Below are 26660 nucleotides of genomic sequence, written 5' to 3'. Positions count from 1 at the left end.
TTGCTTGGTAAAGAGGTACTAGATCTGCCCAGAAACGGTCAGGTTCCCAGCGAGCAGGGTGCTTTCCAAACCACTGACATTAATCAGCAAGCTTGCTCATTTCTTACTCTGTTCTTACTCTGTACTCTCTTACTCAAGCCAAAGGAGGCTGAGTGTCTCCTCAGCCCCAGCCAGCCTCAGCTAGTCCTTTCCTTCACCCAGAACACCTTCAACACCACCTGTTTAATCTGCTAACTGTTTTGAAAACATCAGAAAGGTCTTTGCTGCATCTCTTATCAACAGATTAAGTGAACAGAACATTTTTGCAGGATTTAGCAGTACATCCTACTGCAATCTGAACAAATGTGAGCTTGAGTTAATGGCATACTGAAGTGATGGATGGGTTATTGTGATGGTACTCAGTAAAGGCTGCTATAAGAGATAGATCTTACTGCTTGCTTTTAGCACGTCTGATTTGCCCTTGGAAAAGTCATGTGCTCTCTCTGTAAAATGAAGTTAAATGGTTTCTTGGGTTTGGTTAGCCTGTAAATCTTTTGGGGGAACTGTTTCTTATTATGTATCGTGCCTAGTTTATAAGTGCCTATAGATGCTTAGTATTACAGTCCATACTATATGTTGATATTTATGAAAAAGGCCATTGCAATTATTCTGTGCAAGGCAAAGAAGTTCTTAATTTTTTATAGGTATAGGTTTTTTCTGACATTTCCATGCAACCCTCATACTACTCTTTACAAGGACTCTACAGAAGGTTCTCTTATAACACTTTTATTTCAACAGTCAGAGGAATCCCACAAAGAACTTTGTCGATCCTACAATACTTTTTCTATTTCCTGCAATATTTTCAATACCATACATTTTTAATACATATGTATATGAACCTGAAGAAAACAGACATGGATTTATCTGTTTGTTTATCTAAATTCCAATCAAATGTTACTGCTACACTTCATTAAAAACAAGGCACTTGGACATGCACTGTTTACAAATGGAGAACAACATAATTAAAACAGACCAAATAAGGGCTAGACCTGGTAAGAACAGGAAAGCTCTCATGGGAATGAATTTAATGATAAGAAACTCTGGAGACTCTGTTTCTTCAAAACATTTTCTGCTGGATCAATGGGATGAAACAATTCTGACCCTAAAATATGCATTTGAGAGTGATTTTTTCTCTGATATTTTATATAGCTCACAACAGGCATGTGAATGTCTACTGAAACAGCAGCAACTTCCTCAAATCCTCTGTTAAAGTAGAGCTGGAAAGGCAGCTTAAAGTACTTTCAAAAATTCTGTGCCTATGTTAGTCTTCAAACAAGGATATTATCTGTACTGTGAGTATAGAGGAAGCCGTGTACTTATGTGCAAAAGGGTTTAGGAGAGAGATTGCCAGTGCTGGTGTATCTGTGTTAAATCCTCTGAAACATAACTTTCCAATTAGTGAACACGAACCAGAAATGTTTTCCTTCTATCCTCTTTACTTACCTCGCAGAATAAAATTGTTTTTAAATTGAATATTTGTTTGAATAGATTCCCACTACCTAAATTTGGAATGTCTCTTCAATTTGTATTTTCTGATTACTGTGTGGTTACTATGCCATAAAATGAAGGCTGAGTCCAAGCTAAGAGAAGCGTAACTACGGACAACCTCCAGGGACCAGCATTTGGGATTTTCTAACAAAACTGCTATAGAGAATTTCACTCTTCTTAGTGTAGGTCACTGTCCAGAGCTGCACAGGCCCAGGATGAGTGTTCCTTTTTCTTATCCTATTATAGAGAGTTTTACTGTTGTTGATAGCAGCAGGGTAGGTGATACAAAGTTATCTGTCTCAGTCATATCTAGTGTCATGTTGGGCAGCTAGGAAAAAATTAGCAAGTTCACATGCTCATACACCTCTTCATTCTGCTTCCCTTCAGAGATTGCTCTGCTTTTTAAAGGTAAATGTGTTCTGTCATTAACAAGTCCATTTAATTCTTAAAGCAGTTGTCAGTACTGGTAGCAAAGGGGATGTGTTTTGCCTGTCATTTAGCAGTGGTCTAGTCACTTAGGTATCAAAATAGAGGGTGTATAATAATTATTACTAAGAATATTCACTTCTGATTACAGTTGAACTGTTATTGGTTTGGGTTTGGTTTTATTTGTGCATGAGAAGCAATAATGGTGCCATCATAGTCTGGGAATGTTCAAATACAACAAGGTAGTCTTTTACAGGCATTCAAACTTGACATCTCATTGTCTATTGCTCTTTATGTTGTAAATCAGTCCACTATAGAGCATGGAACATTAGTCTGTGATCAGAACGTATGATCCGTGCAAGGCCAGAGGATGTATGGGTTAAGAAACTGTCTGACGTGCATACACTGAATGGTGTGTCAGTAGTACTATAATATAATGGTCATACTCATAAAAAATAATATTGTAATTGTCTTCTTTGTTCTAGCTGCTTGCTTTTGCTTGCTACTTGGATACATATACAAAGCTAGTATTTCTTGCAGATGAGCTATTTTGCATTTCTTTTCTTTTGTTCTTCCATTAACATTTATATGTTAATAATGCAATGCAGAAGTTACATTGCCATGGCAGGGGAGGATCCTACATGATCTTTAAAGGTCTGTTCCAACCCAAACCATTCTGAGTCTACAAAGCTGCTGCGCACATACACCTTCTTAGACAAATGTATACTAAACAATTCTGCATCCATGTAAACAAGAATATTTATTCCATATTTTTAGAGAAAGCAGTGTCTGCATTTTAAAGTGTTTGAGGTAGATGAAGGATTTTAACAAGTTTGAATATTAAAGTTACTATTAATTCATAGTACAACTCTGACAGCCATTGGTGATGAAATCACAGCTGTAGTTTCCTTAAAGAGGGTTTTTAAGTTTATGTTTTGGTTTTTCTGAGTTACTTCACATTTTTCTTATCACTAGGAATAAAAGGAAAACAGAACTTCCCCAATGAGTGATGGAAATCTGCATAAACAAGTTGACATGTGAAAAGAAGGAAACAATACCGATTTTAATAGAAAAATTGGATGGGAAAACAATACATGCACCAACCTTAAAGTTAGTAATGGAGTATTTCTGTGTATGTGAGCTCTCCTTAACCAACAGTGTACAATATTCTGTAGGAAGTGTGTAAAGTGATATGTTATTCTACAGGATTACAAGGGTGAACTTTTCAGCAGGGAATATTCCCAATGGTTTTAATTTGTGAACCTTTTTTTTTTTCAGTCTTTAACTCTGAAGATTGAAGTCAGTCTCCAGAGTGACTCCTGCTGATTTGCTGTTTGGGGTTCTTTTCCTTATCTGAAAGGAATTTTTATGAGTGTCACCTGTTCTGCCTGTACTCTCTGCAGATGTATGTTTACTTTTATAACACAATCAGTTAAAACTTGTAAGGTGAGCTGAGACCTTTTAAGATCTCAAAAGAAAACCAAAATAAATAAAAAATTCCAGAATAAGGGTGACAATGACAACCTTGAACCAATTCTCAAAAAAAAAAAAAGAAAAAAAAAAGAGCTAAAGTCCTAGAGTCCAAAAAGTTTTAGAGTCAATTTTAAATGTATTTAAGCATCAAACCTCAACCAAGTTAATGATGGCATAAAACCTATCTACTTTCAGGAATCTTGGCCCTTGCCTGCATAGCTCCTTACAGCTGAGTCAGAAGTGCCTAACAGCTTACCTGCTGTATGAACATAAGGAAATCTAGGTTATCAAAAACAGAGTTTCCTAAGAACAGCTGGCTAAGCTCAGGACTGCCTACAGTGGCCTGTAGTGAGAGGAACCTCAAATCCCACTTGGCTCTTCTGTGGTCTGGCACCTATGGACACCCTCCCAGAATATGACTGAAAGTAGCATTGTCATAGAATCACACAATAGTTGAGGCTGGAAGGGACCTCTGGAGATCACCTAGTCCAATCTCAAACTATCTTTCTCTAAATCAAATAACTTCGTGTTCAGGGAGAACGTAAGCAGATACATACTAGCTCAGATATGTGGTTTCAAGACAGTGGCAAGATGGGGACTTGCATGAAATCAGGACAAGTGAAAAACAGTCCTTTCCCTGGTGTTCTATTCTAGATCCTGTCAGCCAATGCATCTGGGAGAAATGAACTTGATTTGCTCTTCTATCTGGAGAGGTTTACACCTATGTTTTCCAAAAGTGTTCTTGATAAAGAATGCTGAGGGAGGGAAGAAAATGAATTCTTATTCTTCCCTATGCTGATATTTGCAAAGAGTAACTGAAGGCTTAGGCTGGAGAGAAAACAACTGTTTCTGCGATAACTCTTAGTGATGAAGGCATTCACTTAATAGTAGGGTCTGCCTAACTTTCAGTCCCTGCTACTAAAATTGAAGCTCTTTTCATTTCTCTTATTCCAGTTACTGCTTAATATTACCAGCTCTGTTTCAGTTACAAAACAATTGAACATTTTAAATATTTTCATATAGAATCTTTTTGAAGGAATTTATGTGTGCAAGTACTGTAAGAGTTAAAAAAATCACTAAGTATTGTTTGCAAAAGTGATGTAATAACAGTAAGCACAAGATCATCACTACCCTGACAGTCCAGGAATGGCATTGTCAATGCCATTGTCAACGACAAGGAAGGCACTGTCACAGCCCTCCTCTAGGCAGATGTTCCAGCACCTCAGTTTTCAACCAGAAGTACTCCAATAAGGCCATTTGCCACAGGGGAAATTCAGCTTTCAGAGTACATCATCAGCACATTATAGTATCGTGACCTGATAAAGAAAAACATGGGTCGTCTTCCCTGTCATGCAGCTCAGCCGACACCCTCTAGAGGGCAAACCCAGTGAACTTGGAAACTGAGTAGTTCATTTCTCAGGAATAAATGTGACTGCTTGGCTTCCTCCCAAATTCCATTCCACTGTTGATGTGTTTTTAATTTTTCAGGTTTTTTTATAACAGACCACAAATCAAAATAATGCTATGTAGGGTCCCAGGAAATAGAATATTTTTTTAAAAAGGTAATTAAAATGAAGTAGTGGAATATTGTAATTTTTTTTTTTTTTTTTTTTTTTTACTCCATTGTTTAAAATTCATTAGAAGAAACTCAGTAATCCAAAATTACTGGGTTAAATGCAATGATTCTGTTGGCCTATAAAGCTGGTAATCCTAACCAATATTTACTCTTCTTGATGTTTTGACCTCAGCACATCTATTGTCTTTATTAGTATAGATGTAGTCTATCATACTGAAAGGAAATGGTTCCATAAACTGATTACATGGAAATTCAAATGATATCGCACAGGACAATTCCTTATTCCTGGCCTGGAAGGTGTTAGCATTGTCATTTTTAATGGCTTCCCTGATGGAAACAATGGTTGCTTCCAATTACACAAGGGGGTTTAGTGGTGATTTTAGAGAGCAGTTCCACTCATATTTTCCTTGGTATTTCTGTTTTCTTAAGGTTTCCCAAATTCTGCTCATGGTCAGTATCTACTGAGCTTCACAAACTCTCTGGTTTTCTTTTCAATAGATTAGCCTTCAACTGGCCTTTCAGCCTTGGTTGTAAGGTCCAGCAGCTCCTATGTACTTCAGTAAGACCATGAGAGAGCAGCTGGGCTACCTGGGAGCCTTTCAAGCGTGGTGTTTACTGTCCCAAAACAAAGGCAAACCAAGAGGTGGCTTGCTGACCAAAGCAATAGGATACTATATTGACTCTGGAGTTGAAGGGACATGGCAGCAGACGTAGGCATTTCGACTGAGCTTCTGCAACTACAGCATTTACAGTACTGTCAGGCTCAATTACAGTTATGTGAAAAGTAATATTTTTTTAAATAGACACTTCATACGAGGTATATTCCTTTATTACAGCACTGATTTTTACTTGGACTTGACTTAGTCTAACTTGCTTTCTCTTGCCTCGTTCTTATGTTATTTATTACTTGTATCGAAATACCCCATAGAATCTGGGGAATCATCATAAATGAAGGACAGTAGTTATTCTAAAGAGTTTATGATCTGAATGGAAAGGCATTACTGTTCTGTCTCACAGATATGGCATGAACCAGAAGAAGGTTAAGTCTAGAGTTTCAAGGCATTTTGAAACTACTTAATTGGAAAGACTGAGCCCTTCAGAAACCTGGCTGCAAACACCTGACTAGGGTTGGGCAGTCATTCATACCAGGTACAAGAAATCAGTGGTAGAAGTGGGAGCAAAAAACTCAATTCAAAATTCTGGATCATCTTCCTTTCTTTGGGCTTACTTTTTCAGCAGGAACAATCAGAGAAGGGGTGGTCACTTTAAACTTACACAAGCATCAGCTTCCCTGCAAATGACAGGTTCTGTCTGAATGCTGCTGGGTTCTCCAAACAGAGCAATCTCCCTTGTGTCAGGATAGATCCTGTCTGAGTGTGGAAGAGTTATCGCACTCTTTTGAATAATGATAAGAATATCCACATTTCTTTTTTCTCTCCTGAATTCTCCTCTTTGCTGTACATTGGTTTGGGAACAGCACAGTTAAAAGCAGTATAAAATAGAAAGTCATTTTAAAAGTCCCTCTCCTGTAACAGCTATCTGTCTGGATGGGCTTCAGAAAAAAGGTGTTCCTCTTGGAATCTAAGCCATGAACTTCTCCATAACTGCTAAAACAAAGAAAGTCAGCCAAAATCTTCACGTTTGTTTCCTGCACAATAAAGTCTTTCTTTGCTTGACCAAGTTACTGGCAGTTGCAAAACTTCCTTCTTCACAAAAGCCATAAACTGTCCAGGTCTAGAGGCTGTAGGAATGAGAGAGGCAGATGGTCCATTCACTGGTGTCCACAGCTCTGAGAATACACTCAGTTGGTCACCTACTCAAGTCCTCCTGCCTTCTCTTACACATTTTGGATTGTGGATCCTTTCAATAGGTATGACACTGTTACAAAAAAATTACAAACTGTAAGTTTACAAGGTCACCTGCAGGTTTAGCTTGACACAGCTGTCTGTCAGATCCCACCTATTCTGATCCTTCTCAAAGGGAAGCTGAAGCCTATGTGGAAGAAGTAGCCTTTTTGGCACAGCAGCAGGTAACTTTGGAGCATACAGAGATACTAACAGAGTATTTTTGTCTCCCACCAGATCCTCCAAAGCCTCTTAGAATTCATCTTGGCTATCAGGGTAGTTCCAGGTTTGGTAGGTCCTGTTTTCTGCATTTGCACAGTCCATTAATGGCTGTTTCCTAGAATTACCCTGAATGTTTTGCTTGATTCTACCTGTCAGGAAGGACTCCTTTGCAGACAACTGCAAACGCCTAGCAATGTTGTAATAATACATCACTAAATTTTAAGCAAAGAACATTTTGTGCTACACACTTGTATCTACTGGTATTTAAATGTCAGTGAAAAAGGATATTTGCAAACACTTCCAGTTAATTCTGCAGTATTAGCTTATGCTGAGCTATCTCGGTAAGGCGTGTAAGTACTTCTTATCGCTAGCAGCAATTATGAGATATAGGTCTTGAAAACAAACAATAGCAATAAAACCCTTCCCTGTGAAAATACTCTACACTGTGGCATAAACTCTATGTAGTTGAATGTGAAGCACACCTCATTTTGCAGTGTTTCTATAAATAACATTAAATTATGCACCAATTACATGTGATGTTTATTTTGTCAACTTCCACTTTCCAGAGTGACCAAGTAAGGATTTGGGGTTTTGTAGGTAAAATCCTCTTCTATAGAAATTGATAGCATTTTAGAGACTGGCCAGAGTAAAATTTCTTTTCTGCTTCCAATAATAAATTATAACAAATCTGAAGTTTTAACTTATCAGTACTGTATTTCCATCAAGTCTTTAATATGCAATACTTAATGTTACGAGTTAAGTATTATATTAAAGGCACATGGTTGAATATTTTCTGTGGCTTGCTTAAGGAAATTACTAGCTCCAGTCTTATGCTTTAACTACATCTAACTATACACAAGTTTTATACACAAAGTTATAGGCAGAGTCAAGGTAAAGGAAACACCAGAGTATGTGGAACTAGGCTTTAGGTGCATTATATGGGTGGTAAGGAGTGAGTACATTAATATTGGCAAGTGAATGTCTCGGAACTGAGGGCCGGAGTCTGACTGCAGATATAGTGCTGTAAGTCAGAAGGAAAACCTTCAGAATAACTGGAAGTTTTGCAAGTCACTGCAGAAACAGAATCAATTGGTATCATCATCTGCCCATAAGTGCACGGGATCAGATACCTTAAAGAGAATGCAGGCAGCTGTTTACTATATGCCCTGGCCCAGGAATTAAAATGCCACATGGCAAGAAAGAAGGTAGATGAAAAAAATACAATTTGGTATAACAAAGAAGAGGCTGAATGGTAACTTAACTAGGGATTAACATTTACATTTGCAAGTAATATGCCTATTACATTTGCGTTTGCAAGAAATGTTGTAAATAGATATTCTAACTACAAAGAGACCAGCGAGAAAGAAAAAAGCAAAATATAATTCAAATAATTTATATGGAATATATTACGCTTATTAGAAAGACTATATAACAGACATCCCGTTTCTCTTTTTTCTTGCCAGGAAACAAATTTTTATTCCAGTGTAAGCCACAGCTTTTTTATAATACAATCACAGACAATAAACACTATGACTTACCCCATTATTTGGAGAGTGCTTTGGCTTACTACCAAAAGACAAAAAATCTGAAGAAGCCATTTTAACAAAACAGAAATAAGCCAATGTCAAGAACAGAAAGGGATTATTGTCAAATCTGTGTCTCTTAAATTGTACTGTTCAGTAGCATCATCATGTTTCTGTCCTACAAAAGTTCACTCTGGTGTTTATGGTTGGAATTTATGAAAGCTGAGAGTGCAGCCTTTGTTTCTTTTTTTTCCCAGTTCCCTTTTAATGCAGCATTCAATTACTGTGAATTTGAAGGGAATGATGGCACCAAGTAAAGCTGTGTCCTGGTCCTCTTACAGCCAAGGAGCTGCTACACATATTCTCTTTTCCTCAGTCAAAGGCGAAAGAGTGAAAAACCTAGGGCTAGTATTATGTTTTCCCGCTGTTCTGTGTTTATCAAATCAACCGACAGCAGAGATGGCCTAGCTTGTAAATACAGAACCTGATCCAAAGCCCACTGAAGTCCGTAGGAGCTGTGTGTGCACCAGAACCACGAATATTAGCTTATCCAAACCATTTTTATACAAATATTTTAAAACTTACAAGAAAATGGTTGAGAAAAAAGCAGTCTTTTGATTGTTTGGGGTTGGTCGTGAGGTTTTTTTTGGACCAGAGTCTGATCTAAAGCACTGTGTGGCAGAGTGGTCTTTTTTCAGTACTCTTTGGACCAGAGCCCTAAAATATAGTCACAGCAATATCACTACCAAATTACATGATTGCTACTTCACACCTACACTCAGTTGGAAGGAATTCAAGACAAGCCCAAATTTATACCAAAATATTTGCCAAGTGTTTCAGGTATAGTAAACTCTGAACACAGCAGAAGAGATTTTATGTCCAACATTTCCTGCAACCTCATATTCTCTGTGACAGCATTGCTTTAGTACCTTCAGCAAAATAGCCTCAGCCAGTGAAGCAAATACAAGCAGCTCATGAGGTGTGGCTAACTTTCAAGTGCAGCCTTTTTCCTTTGCTGTTGTTTTACAGACAACATAGGAGTCCTTGTTGGCTCTGCAGCTCACTTAATTGCCTTAAAGCTGGTAGTGAGCAAGTGAAACAGGAACATGGCATTTGTTAGATTTTTGATCCCCTGCTTTGTGATCAGCACTGATATTGTTTTCTCTTGCCAGAATACTGGTGACATTGTGGGTGCCAGTTCTCCAGGGGACATTGTTATTGGAGGCTTGTTCGCAGTTCATAGCGAAATGTTGCATCCAGAAGAATATCCTATCAAGCCAGTCATTCAGAATTGCGCTGGGTGAGTAATATTGGAAATTACATATATAGCAAAGAAATGATCATTGGTATCAGGCATGTCTCTCTTCTATTAAGATTTCTATCAGAAAAATCTGGTTATCTTGCATTTCTTAGTCTTTAAGAAGACCTTGGACATCACATACATAGTGTGTAAATTAAGACAGGATAATAAAATATGGCAAAGTTACAATGAAAAATGCCATGACTGCCTCAGGAAGGAAATAAGCATTGGATCCTATTTCAATCTTCATATAAAACCAAATAGCCCTGGAGGTTTGTGAATCATATCTGAAGTACTCTACTGTGCAGTTGTTCATTATTTGTTATGAAGTTGTACCTACATGATTTGGACACAGGCAGACTCCTCTGTTTTAGCTAAGCACATATTAAAGTATTCCCCCCATTTCACAGGGCAGCTCAACTGTAATCTATGATGGTACCTTGCTGATTAGATTGTAATTATTATACTTTGTATTATAAATGTGGCATTATGTTAGACTATATAAAACACCCTGTCACGTATGCATTCAAGTTCAGACTGTGCATCAGAATATTTATTTTATTGTCCCCGAATCCTGCTGTGATTGAAACATAGTTTTTTCTGGAAACCATGTAAAGAAAACCTGCTGGAAAAATTTCATTTTAAGTATATAACAAAGCTTTCCTAAGCCCAGGAATTCCAAAAATGCATTTTCTTTAACTTTGATAGAGGTGCAAATCCTCAAATTTTATTTGAATTTTACATGCAACTTAATCCCACTTCTGAATCTAATAATCAGCTGGATATGCAGGTATCCATGTGGATTATTTCAAAATATGACAAAGTTCAAAATTTTGTCAGTCTTCCATTATTTTTCTATGGAAACATAAATTGCCTGAGGTCCATTTGAAATTTAATTTAGTTGGCAAGATTTGTAAACTTCAGAGAAGCTTGGCTGAAAGGAGGGTAGCTTGTACTGCAGACATTCTGTGCTAGCACAGTTCTGATTAAGCATCTCATAATATCTCCTGGAGATAAGGGGAATAGCTATACTAACTTCACCAGGTTTAGAGAGGATTTTGGGAAAATCAATTCAAGCACTAGAAGACCTCAGCCTCTGAAATATCTTTTTCTCTTCTGACATATTTAGTCCTTTCTTTTCTTTATTTCATGCTTTATTTTAAAGTAAATAACAAAGTAAACTTTTAAAAAAGCTTACTGGTCAGATGAAGTAAATTGCAATAGCCCCACTGACTTCGCAGATGCTTGCTGAATATATCACTTGCAAATTTTTGTGTAACATGAAATTTAATTTTTAGTACCTGGGTTTTGATTGGTTTTTTCTAGGTTTTTGAGGTTTTTTTGGGTTTTTTTTTTGTTGTTATTTTGGGGGTTTTTTTGAGGATTTTCTTTTGTGGGTTTGTTGGAGTTCTTTATGTGTTTTGTTTATTTGTTTGTTTGTTTGTTTTTCCTTCAAAAACCCACTTTTGCTCAGGTTAAATTTTGTGTTTATTTTGCTTAATCTCCCATTTAGGAAAGGCAAAAATACACTGTTTCTAATCTTTGTTACACTAAAACCCATGCAAATCACAGAAAACATTCTATCACTTCTTTTCAGTAGTTGTCAAATTCTAAGGGATATATTCAAAATGGACTTTGCTTCAGCTTTATTCCCAGTAATGTTTTTCTAAAATGAAGCTTCTGTGTTTCCTGACAGGTTTGAAATTCAAATTTTTCTTCAGACACTTGCAATGATACATGCTATTGAGATGATCAACAATTCAACGCTCCTACCTGGAGTTACTCTGGGCTATGAAATCTATGACACATGTGCAGAAGTTACAAAAGCCATGGCATCTGCTCTGAGGTTTCTGTCTAAATTCAATTCTTCTGAGGATGTTGTGGAGTTCAAGTGTAACTACTCAGACTACATCCCGAGGATTAAGGCTGTCACTGGAGCCACCTACTCAGAGGTGTCGATGGCAGTTTCAAGGCTGTTGGCTTTGCAACTAATCCCACAGGTGGGTTTGAGGCAATTGATTTGGTTTGGTCAAAGGGCCATTTACCAGATTTAGAATAAAGGTGTGGCTCTGATTGCAGGGAATGCAAAAGCTGCTCTTGCTATAGAGCGGGATTCGGCTCAATCTAAGGACATCAGGAGGGGTGGGACTCAGCTCCAAACGAAGGGCTTGGTTCACTTGACCAAACAAACTCAGTAAGGGCTATTTTATATGCCCAAGGCACCTGCCTCTGAGTGCTGTTTCAGGATGATGCTGGGCTCATGCTAGCCTGGCAGTGCCATTAGTCAGTCCTGAATGACTATGCCAGTTACTCCAGTGTGCCTTGAGTGACAAGGCACATTGTACAGGCAATAAAGTTCCACCCATCATGTCTAGACTGGCTGGTGGTGAATATGACAATACCCAGTCTTAAGTCAGGGGTGGCGGAGGAATCATATTAGATTTAGTCAGTAAATTGGAAATTCTCTCCTGCCTGAGAGAGATTAGGTGTTAGAGTCTGTCATAACTACGGGCAGGGAAGTGAGGAATATTGCTCTAAAACAGTTTTACTCCTGTTGCTCTTCAAACAGTTGTAGAAGAGAAAGAACACAACACTACAAACCCACACCGGTTCTTCACAAAACATCCTTCTCTATTTCTGACCTCTCTAGGAATAGTAGTCCCACACTTGCGCTTAGGCTGATGCTTACGTTTCTACTTTCATTACTATAAAAGAGTTGTGGTCCAGGCCAGAATGAACAAGGAAAAAAGACATCAACTTCCACACGTTCCTCTTTTCACGTTAGGTTGGGCAATTTGAGATAAATTACTTCACTGCAAAGTACATGGTAACCAAACACATGGAAAGACACAAAATCTGAACCAAACATAACTTCTAACTGAATCTTCTCTGCGGTGGCAGGAAGTAATTATGACCTTCAGCTCCACCGAAGGAGCTATAGTCAGTATGAAAATTAAAATGCCACACTTGAACATCATAAAAAGGCAAGTGATGAAACAAATCTGCATTGGGTTGCAGAGACGAGAAAGGTGACCCAGCAGATTTTTCTCATCAATGTCACCTGTAATTTTCTGACATCAGTAAGATTTAGTACACCCCTCCAGATGGATGACTCTCATTTTGGAAAGCATGTATTTAAAGAACTGTCAAGCAATGTAGGAAATGTAAGAAAAAAACACTCCTGCAAACAAATAGAAAAGGATTAAAACTAGAAAGATTTAAATAACAATGTTCCATTTACATTTTTCTAGCTACATTCACAGGAAAAAAGGTAGCAAACTGTTTATCTAAAAGTGTTCTAGTATTCTGTAGTATTGGTTACTGTTTGTTTTTGTGGGAGGTTCTAACAGACTTAATGATCTTTTTAAAATAGTGTAATTAAATTTTGGAAACAAAATATATATATGTGTGTGTGTGTGTGAGTGCTCAAACTTATTAATGCTTCCAATGTTTTAAATATTGTTTCGAATAGCAGGTTGATGGTATCTGAACAGAGTAGACCAAAACCATTATACTGGCATAATTGTCATACCCATTTTGAAAAGTTTTATTCTCTGCCTTCACTGAATTATGTGGATGAAAATAAGAATAGTGGCAGTGGTATTGGGCATGAGTCTGCATCCTAAGAGCAAGGCAAGGGAACCTGCCCCATTTGGCTGCATCTTACTAATACTCACTCACAGGAGGAGGGAGCCTGGGTCAGGATGGATGAAAGAGGAATTGTGGCAGGTTTGGATCTCTTGGTGTCCATTGGAGGAGACCACCTCCATAACTGAATTGTTCACTCTTCCTAGGTCAGTCCTGCATCATCAGCTGAAATCCTCAGCGACAAAATCCGGTTTCCTTCTTTCTTCAGGACTATCCCCAGTGATTTTCATCAGACAAGAGCAATGGTCCACTTGATCAGTGAGTCGGGGTGGAATTGGATTGGAGTAATAGCCACTGATGACGACAACGGGCGGTTCGCTGTGGAGAGCTTTGGGGTCCAGGCCATGGCAAACAACGTTTGCATAGCTTTTAAAGAAATGCTGCCTGCCTATCTCTCTGACAACACCTTTCACACCAAAGTTGATCGTGCAGTTGAGAAGATTGTCAAGGAAACCAGAGTAAATGTTATTGTTGTCTTTATGAGACAGTTCCATGTGCTCAAGCTATTTAATAAGGCAATTGAGAGGAATGTAAATAAAGTCTGGATTGCAAGTGATAACTGGTCTTCTGCAGTCAAAATTAGTACAATTCCCAATATCAGACAGCTGGGAACCATTGTGGGATTTGGCTTTAAAAGCAGAGACAGCTTCGCTTTCCAAGACTTTCTGAGAAACCTTCATGAAATGCCTGCTGACAACAACAAGTTTTTACGTGAATATATTATGCTTTTGTCAGCCTGTGCACACCTGGAATATCATGATTTTCAAGCATGTATTTCAAACCAGTCCCAGGATGATCTACTGCAAAATGTTGAGAATAAACACCAGATCTGGAAAGATGACTTTCTGAATGCTAACATTGAGTCGGGATTTATCCATAGCACTATACTTGCAGTGTATACCATTGCTTACGCCATTAAAGGGCTATGCAAAAACAGAAACTGCAAGGATCCCTCTGCCTTCACTCCTTGGGAGGTATGATGTTAATTCTTTCAGGTCTCTTTCTCTTTGCATAACTTTCATCTCATTTTTGCTCCCACATTCCTGGATTTACTAGCTTGGTCCTCTTACTAGACTTTTTATTCCTGTTCTGGCTTTCCTTCACCAACTGAAATTGCAGGCTATGTGCTAAAGCAGCAGTATCTAACTGCTGCAGTGATGAGAACTAGACTCCAGATTTGTCTTCCTCTTTTTTGGCCCATGTAGATGCAGAGGCTCCTGGTGCTAAGCCATGGCTGTGTTCCGCTGTAGGTAGAGAACCATTACTGCATTTCACATGCATATAGCTAACTGATGGTGAGTAACTGCATGCCCACCATCTCCTCCTTCATGGGTACCACAGCAGTGGCTGACACTTGACTCCACAAGTGTTAGAAGGGGTTTTTACCTGCTGGACTTCATTAGCTACCCTAACATTTTCCTGTCACCCTCAAAGAGCACACAGAGTAGGCACCAGCTTGGACAAAGGTTCCAGTCTGTAGGATCCTTGCTGGAATGTCTTCCTAGCTACTCATATGGGATAGAATAAAATGTATAGTCAATCTACAGCTGACCTATCAGGTATTCAGCTACTAGTGGTCAGTTCTGTTGCCACAGACCACTGTAATACACAGTAATGAGTACTCTTGAGAGATGGGGATGTTGCAGGACAGGAGCATTCACCAAGGAGTTTCAATTTTGCCTTCTCTCTCTCCCCCCACCCTGTCTCTTTGTCTGTCTCCTTCTCCTGAATTCAGGCTATTATTTCCTTCATAATGAATCTTTACTTCTAAGTGAAAATGCAACAGACTTTTCTCTGTCTGATCTTGATTTATACTGAAGTGACTGGTAAGAAAATCAGACAAAATCTTTAAAATGGGTGAGGTATTTGTTATCAAACTCTATTGGGAGGGAAAAGAAGAGTTAAAATCAGACAAGTAAACCTGACCTGACCTTTTACCCAAGAACCCACTCAGGAGTATTCGCTTTTACACACTTTTACTCAGAGGATTAAACCAAAGTTCATTTAAAAGTCAAACAACCACTGAAACATTCTGATTTGCTCTGACCTCTTATCCTAGGTCAGGGCAGGTCAAACCAAGATAGGAGATTTGAAATAATAATTAAAACAAAAAAAAATAAAATTCAGAATTTTACATGAATTTGTAAATGCAACTGGGACAAATTCAGGACTTCTCTGCAGTGGAAGCAGCTCTACAGAGCTGCATGTACATCGTTGCCGATTTAAAACCCAAACAACACAAATTAAGATTCCTGTTAAGAGTCAAAGAACTCATGAATACACTGAGATAGTTATTCTCCCTGTGCTGTTTTCATAACTTATTTCCTCTACACTAAATCTAAACCCTCTAGAAATAGATATATATATACATAAAACTTAAGATAGAACTAATCCATATCACACATCACATACAGAAAAATTAAATTCATTGGTGCTATAGACTTTGCAAAAATAACCATCAGTTACATTAAAATGTTGGTAATTAATTAGCCCCTTCTGTCTGAAGCTCAAGAAGTACTGAAAAAGCTCTGTTGTTCCCGTTTTGCTATAGAAAGTGGAAAAGTGGTGAAGAGAAAGACTAAATGACTAGCCTGAGTATATACAGTAAAAAATTTCCTATTCAGTCCCACACAACTATGCAACATCCAGCTCAAATGCAATATTGGTTAGAAGCACACTGTGGTTCTTCATAAATTGGTACAGAGGCAGTGAGAGTACCTGAACTCTCAAAAAAAAAAATTGTTATACATGAAAAAACGATATGTTATATACACCAGATGTGTTATATACATATATTTGCCAAAGCATATTGAAGTAATACACTTGTCAGCACGTTAACTAAATGATACAGATATCACAAATGGATCCATGTAAGAGCTTGCTTTTCAAAGGACAGTTAAATTCACCCTTTCATCAAAATCTTGGGGGGTTTTCTTGTCAATTAATCCTTGTTGCCAAAAATTACTAGGTCTGTAAAAGGATAAAGTCTTTGCTTTAATTAAGAACCACGGTAGCTAATGAAAGCTATTCTGTGGTCTCCCCATGAATTCGGAGTGGGTTATACAGGTCTTAAACCTGTCCTTTTCTAGTTCCACACAGAAATTTATGATCTGGCTGTCTGTGATGAGGGAGACAGAAATTTCCCCTGTTGAACAGAATGGGTTGCAATATAAAGCTGGACAATTGATTTATCAAAGCATGCTTGTTTTGATATTTTGTATAATCTATCAAATATGCCTGTGCTGTTTATTCCTATTGTGCCATTGATCACTTCATCTGAGCAAGCTGGCATGTATTGTTCATTGAACAGTTCTGAGTCTCACCTTGTAATACACAATATGAGTCAGAGTCACAGCTGAAAACAATGTTAGATATTTCTAGACACACTGGCAGAGCTTACTTGGGAAGCGAAGGTTACCCATATCAACTCTGGTGACAGTAAAGTAACAGCAGGAGCATTGCTCACAATCATTCCTTACAAGAAGGGCAATTCCAAAGGGCCATTAGTACTTACAAGCAAAAATTTTTTCTTTCCTATTGTCACACCAAAATTTCCAAGGCTGGAAAAAAATATTAACATGACCATTTGTACACACTGCACAGAGTTAAGAAATTACGATTTTTTAATTGATAAATTTTTGAGGTCAACAGGATTGCCTAAATGAAGTAATTCCATATCTGACATCAAATTAACAGTTATAAGAATTGCTTTTAATTTTAAGATTTCTTTTACTTCTAAGAAGCAACGTTTCTTTTCAACTTGATACTACCATAAAGGCGTTAAATTACTGAGTTTATCCCACTGACATGATACTGATGTATGTTACCAATCCTTATACTTCTGTTCAGCTTCTTGAAGAACTTAAAAATGTTACAGTCATTTATGATGATAGAGAAATCAAGTTTGACTCCAATGGAGACATGAGCACCAGTTATGATGTACTTCTTTGGAAAGAGATTGATGGCCACATGAAAATCACCACTATGGCAGAATATGACCCGGAGAAAGGTGACTTCATCTTTGAGGATGAAGAGAAAAAAAAAGAATTTCTGGATTTAAAGGTAACTTTTAATTCTTGACAAGACGTATGAAATTCGTTTGTATGTTTTCTTCTCCTTTCAACTGAAGTATGTGTCAGCTAGAAATCTCTCTTGTGGTTTCATATTCTTCATTTAGAACTAAGAGCCCTCTCTGGGTATATTCAACAACTCTCATGCACATTGAGAAGCATGTTAGCCTGTAAGCAGACTCAGTGATTTGAAACTGAGTTATTTCTCCAGAGTGTTTGTAGGAAGTTTCCTAAGAGGAAAATTTACATCTGTCCTAAGGATGCTGTTCCTGTGTCCCTCTGGACTGTTTCTCCATTTTACAAAAAATGGTCTTTGGAAGGAGGACCTTAACTCAGACCTCGAGAGAAGGCCCTGAACACACACCCTAGGGTGGTTCACTCACCCTTCATGGCTCAGAGTTGAGCTGCTGAGGTTCAGGAACATCAGAGCTGCAGTGCAGAGCAACCACTGAGGTGTTTCTCCTGAGCCCAGGTGTCCCGCATAGCTCAGAACAGATGAGCAGGGTTTCAGGATCTCACTTGTGAAGGAGCCCACTCAAATCCCTCATCAGATGGGATTTCTTTAGAGTTGACTAATTCAGCAGACTAAAATCCAGGTTCAAATCGGATGAGACGCCTTGATCTGGATTTTAAAGGTACAGACAATTCCACTGATTGACATTTAGGGCCAAAAAGTAAAATTGCCATGTAGAGAATGCCCCAGCCTGTCACTTGCTGATGTTTCTTCATAGTTAGTTAAGCCTGAGCTGATTTTTTGTTGTTGTTCTCTGCACACTGCAGAAGGTTCAGTCAACATGCTCCCAGCACTGCACACCAGGGCAGATGAAAAAGGTTACAGGAAGTCCACACACGTGCTGCTATGAGTGTGTTTACTGCCCAGAAAACCATTACAGCAATCAAACAGGTAAGGAATGGTGATCCAAATAAAGGCTTATTTAGACATCAATAAAATGGTTTTGTTTGAGTATAATGTGCCTTGGCAACGTTGGGTATAATTTTGGAGTGGGATTAACATATTTGTTTATGCTCAATTTCCCGAATATGAGTGTTTAGTCTATAAAACTCTGTTCAAATGCTTTTTAGAAGACCAAACTAAAAGCAATTAGATTGTCCATCTGACTAGCATTATCCTTTGCTCGGATGAAAATTCTGTCTGATTCATCAGTGAGATTGACTCTTGCTTCCCTGCTTTTCCACAGTACACCCAGACCAATAAGGAAGAATTTTTTTACTATGAAGGTGGTGAGACATTAAGTTATGGCTGCCCAATCCCTGGGGCCAGGCTGGACGAGGCTTTGAGCAACCTGGTCTACTTGAAGGTGTCCCTGCCATTGGCAAGGGAGTTGGAACTGGATGATCTTTAAGGTTCCTTCCAACCCAAACCATTCTATAAGCCTACAAAGTTCAAGGGTTATGTATTTTGCTTACCAGGTGGGGTTTCTTTGTCTTACCAGGGAGTACTGCAAAGTTTGATATAACTGTACAGCAATGTTTTCTTTTATCAAAACTTAAGTGTATTTTACCACTAGTTCATTTATAAGTTTCAGCAAAATTTTTGAAGAGGAAAATTAAGTATGGAACAGAGAATGGAATTAAGAAAATTGTGGTGCAATGTACTTCTAATATCCTGAGAGCAGAAGGCAATTTTAAATTCAAACAATTGTGAAATTTCTCCATATCAGAGGAGAGGAATTTTAAAGCAAACCTAACCTGTCAAAGCATAGTCTAAAGCAATGTTTATTCTTGCTGTTGTATTTCAAAAGCTGTCTGTAAAGAGAAAGCAGGGGTTTTTTCTTGTCAAAATAGGTAAATGAAAGAAGCATAGTTCAAATTTCTGAAAGAGAATTGATTTACTCTCAAGTCATTATTCAGGTATCAGTTAAAGTTTGCCTGTCCTGAGCTCTGGCCAGGTCACATATCGCCTGTCAGAGATGTCCAAGGCAGTTTCAGGACCCTGGTCATTCTCCCTGTCCTCTCCTTGCCCCTGGCTGCAGGTAGCCCCTGCTCCCAGCTGGCAGGCATTCGTCCTTTGTTGCTGCTGCCACCTCTGCCACTGCTGTCACTGCAGTCCTGCAGCTCCGCCGCCTGGGCAGCGACATCAATAGTCGGAAGCAATCATCCCTGTGTATTCCCCTTAGCATCCCTTCCCACATTGCTCCTGTGTTTCATCTGTCTCGAGCCTCGATAATTCACTGTGCGGTTTATTTACTCTGGGTTTCTAAGTTACCTTCTTTTTTCTGCTTTCAGATATGGATTACTGCTACCAATGTGACAACAAAACCTACTGGGCTCCCGTCAATAGTACCACATGCTACAGCAAGACAATCCTTTTCCTTGCCTGGACTGACTGGTTTGCTATTTTCCTCCTCTTCCTCTCTGCTTTTGGGGTTGTGTTGGTTTTGTCAATTAGTGTAATATTCACTAGAAACTTGAACACGCCAGTTGTAAAGGCATCTGGAGGTCTAACTGTCTGCTACATTATTCTCTTCAGCCACTTCTTAATTTTTTTAAGTACCACCTTCTTCATAGATGAACCCACAGAATTCAAGTGTAAAACTAGGCAAGCCCTCTTTGGCATAAGTTTCGCACTCTGCATTTCATGTATTTTAATAAAGTCACTAAAAATTTTACTAGCCTTCAGCTTTGATCCCAAGCTGCAGAATTTCCTGAAATGTATGTATAAACCTATTCCCGTTGTGGTCACCTGCACTGGAATTCAAGTTATCATTTGCACCTTCTGGCTGATATTTAGGGCACCTTTCGTAAAGCAAAATTTCTCAATCTCAAGAGCAATAATTCTGGAGTGCAATGAGGGCTCTATTTTGGCTTTTGGGATTATGTTGGGCTACATTGCTGCCCTAGCCTTCATTTGTTTCATATTTGCCTTTAAAGGTAGGAAGTTGCCAGAGAACTACAATGAAGCTAAATTCATCACCTTTGGCATGCTCATTTACTTTATAGCATGGATTGTGTTTATCCCTGTCTATGCAACTACATTTGGCAAATACCTGCCAGCAGTGGAAATCATAGTTGTTCTAATATCCAATTATGGAATCCTCTGCTGCACTTTTCTTCCAAAGTGCTATATCATCATTTACAAGCAAGAAACAAACACAAAATCTGCCTTTCTCAAAATGATTTACACATATTCCTCCAAAAGCGCAAGCAGCATTACTGTTAGTCAGATTTCTTTGGATTCAAAGTCTTCCAGCTCCCGAGCTACTGTCTCAGACTCATGTAAATCTCAGAAAAACTCTGTGAATGGAAACTGCCATTTCCAAGTGCCTGGACAGACACTAATAAAAGGGAAAGTTCTTCCTAAAAATGCTGCAAGGAAAAGAGTCTCCAGCATATGACTGGCCAGTCCTAAAGTACTTGAAGATGAAAAGCGATCTTAAGAAGCCATTTCTCTTTCAAGTGTCTTTCCTTTTGCCATCCCCAAGGAGAGCAGGCCACACAAAATGCCTCCTCCCCTGGTACTTAAGCAGTTATCCATTACCAGGTTTGAAAGGCTTTCCTGGCTCATAAAGCCCGGGTCCTAGCTCCCTTCTTTCCCTGGCTGCTCATGTAGACCTGCAGAAACCTACTCTGCAACCTCACTTCCTTGAGTGAGGCAGAAGCCTCAGGAAATTATGATTTCTCACAGGCATGTAGGTGGGACTATACGTGTTTACCCCACTTTTTTTGCATCTCTGATGCACAATTGTTTAAGGAGCTCTTCTTCTCACCTGGCTCTGTTTTACACATCAAACAGAACCCTCTCGCAGCCTTTGTTTGCTAGGATAAACAAGCCCAGTCCTTTAGTCTCCACTTTTAAGATAGGCTTTCCATTCTCCTGAATATCCCAAAGTAACCCTTTTCACCTGCTATCAGTGAATCCTTTTTTTTTCTCCCCAAAATTGCACATCTTATTCCAGACGAGAGCTGCAGTAACTTTCAAAGTTCCTTGTATTTACCAGGACGATAACCAACTAGAGACAGGCCTATCTAAAAATCTAAGAATTTCTCTGAAGTTCTGTAGTTATCTGTATGTTCATCTACTTTTTTTCCTCATACTCAGAGGAAAAACACCGATTCACCTCCTCTGACCATGAGGACAGACAACCCACTGTGTTTATCGCCAGATGTCCTCTTAGCTGAGGATCTAATGTCAATGTGTAATGTCAAAACTTACTTACAAGCATTATTTCCTCTCACTAGCATAAAGAATGTAACTACCAGGATCAGCATAAGCACATCCTCGGAATTCTAGCTTTTTTCATACATATTTTAAAAATCTGATTTTCAACAAGAAAATGACAAGGCACCGTTCCAGTATGCAGAAATAGCACAAGAATGAACTGACATGAGCTGTGCTGTATGAGCCTCTACTCTGTAGCTCCATCAGTGCAGCTGCGCTGTGCCTTCTGTACAAGATGCAAAAGGAACGTTCTGAAGAGGAAGAATTTTCCTTTCAGGACAAAAGCAACTCAGACTTTTTTCAAGCCCTAAACAGCAGAGCTATGTTACCAATACAGGACCATGAAAAATATTTTTCCGTGTTTATAAAGTCGGGCCATAGTAACTTTGCTATTTTAACCTCTGTGCTATGTTACTGGGAAATAATACTAAATTCGTTGAGTTTTGTTCATACTTCTGTTTCAGTATGGAATAACTGGATGTTGTGCAGGCCAAAATAAAGTTCTGTACATTGGGTATTACACAGGCATATTGTATTATTGTTATGTACATTTCTATTCATATATTGTAAACCTTATCTGTATGATTTTTTCTACTCATGTTTTGTTAAAATAGCTATAAATCACACTTCAACAATGGACATAGGCAATTAAATCATTGCAATGTGTAGACTATATATATATATACACTATGTATCCATGAAGCCATTTTTTAAGTCATTTGAATGGCTAGGCTGCAACTTACATACTTGAGTAGTTATGTAAGTTCTGTAGATGATTAGAAGAAGGTTTATGCACATATATTTCTAAGATGAATGCTGTGTACACATCAGTTGTTGCAAATGCTGTTCTGAATGTGAAGTTATGCACAATATGGTTTAAATTCCTGCAGTTTGGCTGCCAACGCAACAAGAACTCTCTCCCTAGAAGAGAGACATGAAGCTTACTTTGCACAATGACTGTCAACACTCAGCTGGTTAGAAAAGTTCATTTGGCTTGAACTTTTTCCTTGTATTTATTGTTTTCAAAACTGTTGAGTGTACTGTGTATTGAAGATATATGAAAGGGGATGATTAAAGCCATATTGCTATTTAAAATTGAGTTTACTTACTTAATTTTCTTACTTTTTTCCATGAACTGTGGTTTAGCCTTGAACAGCAGCAACACATGCAGCTGTAGAGTGTTTCCACTGCAGATCTCAGACTGCACCTTAGAAATGTGTGTTAGGTTAAATAGGGCATTCCCTCCACAGGACAACAAGGAAAGTGTCTTGAGGAACAGGTGTGGCAACAGCAACATGAACATCTCTATGGAGGTATCTTTAAGGATACACCACATATGTCAGAACTTCAAAGGAGTCCTGCATTCTACTTCTGCCTCTCCAGCAGCTCATGTCTTCAGCGTAAAGCACAGTCGTGCTGGTGTTGGGAGGATGTAACAGATACGCTACCTAAACTTGGAAGAAAAAAGAGAGATGCTATACCAAGCTGCGTTACACATGTTTTTAAATGCCTTGTCTGCAAGAAGCAAGTGATCATATGTAGGTAGAACATAAGGGGCTTTTTCTACCTCGTACAGAAAATATGAAAAAGCTGAAAATCAGGGTTCATGATGCTAAAGGCAGCATTTGCAAGTATTCCCCTTCCCGCAACAGTAAGTATTCCAGTAATCTATTCCTGTTACCAGGCACGGGGACATTGAATGAGCCTGAAACAGATTTTCATCCTCAGAGCACAGAACAGGAATCACCTTCCCGAGTCATAGCAAAGCTTTGGCATGGCCTTCCCAGAATCACGGCCCGTGGTTCAGAGTGCAGGGCCAAAGAGATCAGCTCTTCTTTCTGGCTCAGAGCATGCTCTGATTGCTTACTTTATAAAGGTCCCAGCATCATTTCTCAAAGTGTGCATGCCCACCATGTGTGGGCATCCATGTGTGCCCACCTGCACATTTTCCATCTCCAAGAACAAAAAGGGAGGGCAAATGCCCCCAGTTACAGTGCTGTTCATGGAGAAGTGAAGTGAGAAAATGCCGTTTGTTGATGTCAGCAGGAGGGTGCTTTAACTGTTAACACTATTTAACCTTTTTGGATTTTATGTCATTCATTGCTAATAATGCCAAATGATGTATTCTGAAGTCACAGCATACAGTATCGTTAGGGAGAATGAACACTATGAAGGCTACCATGTTTTTTCAAGTCCTCTAGTCCAGCGGATAATTCCCTCAAGATTTCAGTAGCTCTAGCAGCTGTGCAGATGCCTTTCAGCTGCCTGTAATCTTTAGAGCAGTTCTTTGGTGAGTGCTGGGAACTATTCATGTGAGCTGCAGGCTTCCCCCAGTAGCTCTGCTGACAGCAATTCAAACTACAGTGACTCTAAATGTGTGGGTTACCGGCATGACTAGCAACTCATAGCAGTGTTTGGGATGCTGCTCATAACATACTAGACTGAGCAGCCGAGCCCTGATGTGCTGACTCTTCCTACCCCTCCCAGCTGTGTCTCCAGGGACAAGGAGTACTGCTTGGCAGCACTCTGCTCTCTTTGAGCAGGAAGAAGGCAAAGGGGCTACAGACAGACTATAACCCTAGTATCACTCTCTAGGTCGTTTCAATTGATGTGTCTTCATCTCCCTGATAATATTCTGAAAGAGGACAGAGCTGCTTGGTGTGTGTGTGTGTGTTTCACAAAGAGGTGCATACTCGTTATTTTTAGAAGGACATGAGAAACCCACTGTGGAGCAGTGATTCAAGGAGTTGGATTCTTCTGTTCAGAGAATGGCTCATTTGCAGACAGAAATTTTGTTCTGAAACAGAATGTGGGAAGATTGGGGTTTTTAAATTACTGTTATTTAATTATTATTTGTGACTTTTTACAAGAACATCTAGTGCTAGGACAAGAGCGGGATGATTTTAAACTGACAGAGGGGAGATTTAGATTAAATATTAGCAAGAAATTCTTTACTGTGAGAGTGGTGAGACACTGGACCAGGTTGGCCAGAGAAGCTGTCTGTGCCCCATCCCTGGAAGTGTTCAAGGCCAGGCTGGACAGGGCTTGGAGCAACCTGATCTAGGAGAAGGTGTCCCTGCCTGTGGCAGAGGGATTGGAACTAGATGATCTTTAAGGTCCCTTCCAACCCAAACCATTCTGTGGTTCTACAATTGTTATTTTTTATTTGGTATGAGTCAGATGGATTGAAATGGCTTTGATATTTTACCAATAATAAGGCAATTTTGCTACCATAATGATTTTTGGACTGGAAATCATACGTGTGTGAATGAGAAAACATCAACATGACTGAAAAGAAAGGTTTTTTTCAATATCTTTCCAGAATGAAATGTTGTCCAAATGGCATTTTAATTAAAAAAAAAAAAAAATCACATTCACCATCACACAATTGCCTACACTAAAAAAAAAAAAAAAAAAAAAAAATCAAAGACACTAGAACTCACTTGGGTGACAAATTTTTTATTTCCTCTTCTCAGCAGTTTTCTTTCAGAGAAAGCTGCTTACCTCTGGCTCTGCTCCTGAAAGTAGGAAACTGGACGGTTTGGCTACAAACAGTTCAAGACTCCTCATTTGTGCTGTCACGCTGAGCACCGGACTTTAGCTGCTGCCGGGCAGTGATCCATCCCTGGGGAGTGGGACTTCCTCTGTTCATCTGCAGGCCTTCTGGCTTGGTTGAGAGATGTAAAATCTTCCACTGTTCGATGCATCAGACCCAATTCTGTTAAGACACTGAGTTACAATGTCACTGGTATCATGCTGACATGGGCTGTTGCTTACTAAATATGTATTCTGTGGTGCATTTTCTGATTTATCTATTTATTAATCAAGGTTTAATATGTCCAGGATATGAAACGAAAAAACAAAGCTAGAACTTTTTCAGTTAAATCATAGAATATCAGGTTCAAAGAGACCTCAAGGATGACCTGGTCCAGCCTTTCTTGGCAAAGCATGACCTAGACTAGATGTCCCAGCATCCTGTCCAGCTGGATCTTAAAAGTGTCCAACGATGGTGTGTCCACCACTTCCCTGGGGAGATTACTGCAATGGCTGATGGTTCTCATTGTCAAAAATTTTCTGCTTGTGCCCAGTTGGAATGTGCCCCAGTGCAATTTGTGCCCGTTACCCCTTGCCTTTTTCCATGTGACTCCTTGTAAAAAGGGAGTCTCCATCTTCTTTATAGCCACCTTTTAAATACTAGAACATGGTGATGAGGTCTACCCTGAGCTGCCTATTCTCAAGGCAGAACAAAACCAATTCTCTCAGCCTTCCCTTACATGGCAGGCTTCCCAGTCCTTTGATCATCTTTGTGGCCCTTCTTTGGACTTTCTCCACATCATTTTTGTATAACAGAGACCAAAACTGAACACAGTATTCCAGGGGTGGCCTGGCAAGGACTGAGTAGAGTGAGACAGTGACATCTTTATCTCTGCTGGTGATGCCCTTGCTGTTGTAACCCAGCATCCTGTTGGCTTTCTTTGCTGCAGCTGCACACTCTTCACTCATACTGGGCTTGTTGTCCACCAGGCTTCCCTCCGAGATGCCCCCCAGCAAGGCAGATCCCAGCCTGTGCTGCACTCTTGGATTGTGTTTTCCCAGGTGCAAGATCTTACACTTGTCCTTGTTGAACTTAAGCAGACGCAATCGCATGTAATTGAAATAAACAGAAAAACATGGGATGAGAATCAGCGGTAAAACGACAGAAGCATCGATATGGGCAGGTATGTGTTGGTTGCCTTGAGCCTGCCTTACTCTAAATCATGTCTCTGAACTACCGCGACGGTTCGCTTAACCGAGCTTTGCCCAGCGCGGTACTGCCTTAGGTGAGCAGGATGGCTTCTCAATTGGACCGGCCCCCCTTGCCGGCGGCCGCC

The 26660-nt window shown here is 39.2% G+C and overlaps 1 protein-coding gene across 1 annotated transcript; it reads left to right on the top strand.

Annotated features, from left to right (window-relative positions):
* The first annotated feature begins 9697 nt into the window (after positions 1-9697).
* Positions 9698-20965, top strand: GPRC6A (G protein-coupled receptor, class C, group 6, member A). Its single transcript, XM_010021220.1, has 6 exons — positions 9698-9891; positions 11588-11891; positions 13686-14513; positions 17389-17601; positions 18390-18513; positions 19857-20965. Exons 1-6 carry the CDS (start codon positions 9698-9700, stop codon positions 20963-20965), a joined length of 2772 nt encoding a protein of 923 aa, XP_010019522.1.
* The last annotated feature ends 5695 nt before the right edge of the window (positions 20966-26660 follow it).

This window comes from Nestor notabilis, unplaced genomic scaffold (genome assembly GCF_000696875.1).
Source record: "Nestor notabilis isolate BGI_N333 unplaced genomic scaffold, ASM69687v1 scaffold19568, whole genome shotgun sequence".
NCBI classification, from domain to species: Eukaryota; Metazoa; Chordata; class Aves; order Psittaciformes; family Psittacidae; genus Nestor; species Nestor notabilis.
Note: the sequence above shows the minus strand (reverse complement) of the source record. Positions and strands in the feature narration are given on the sequence as shown.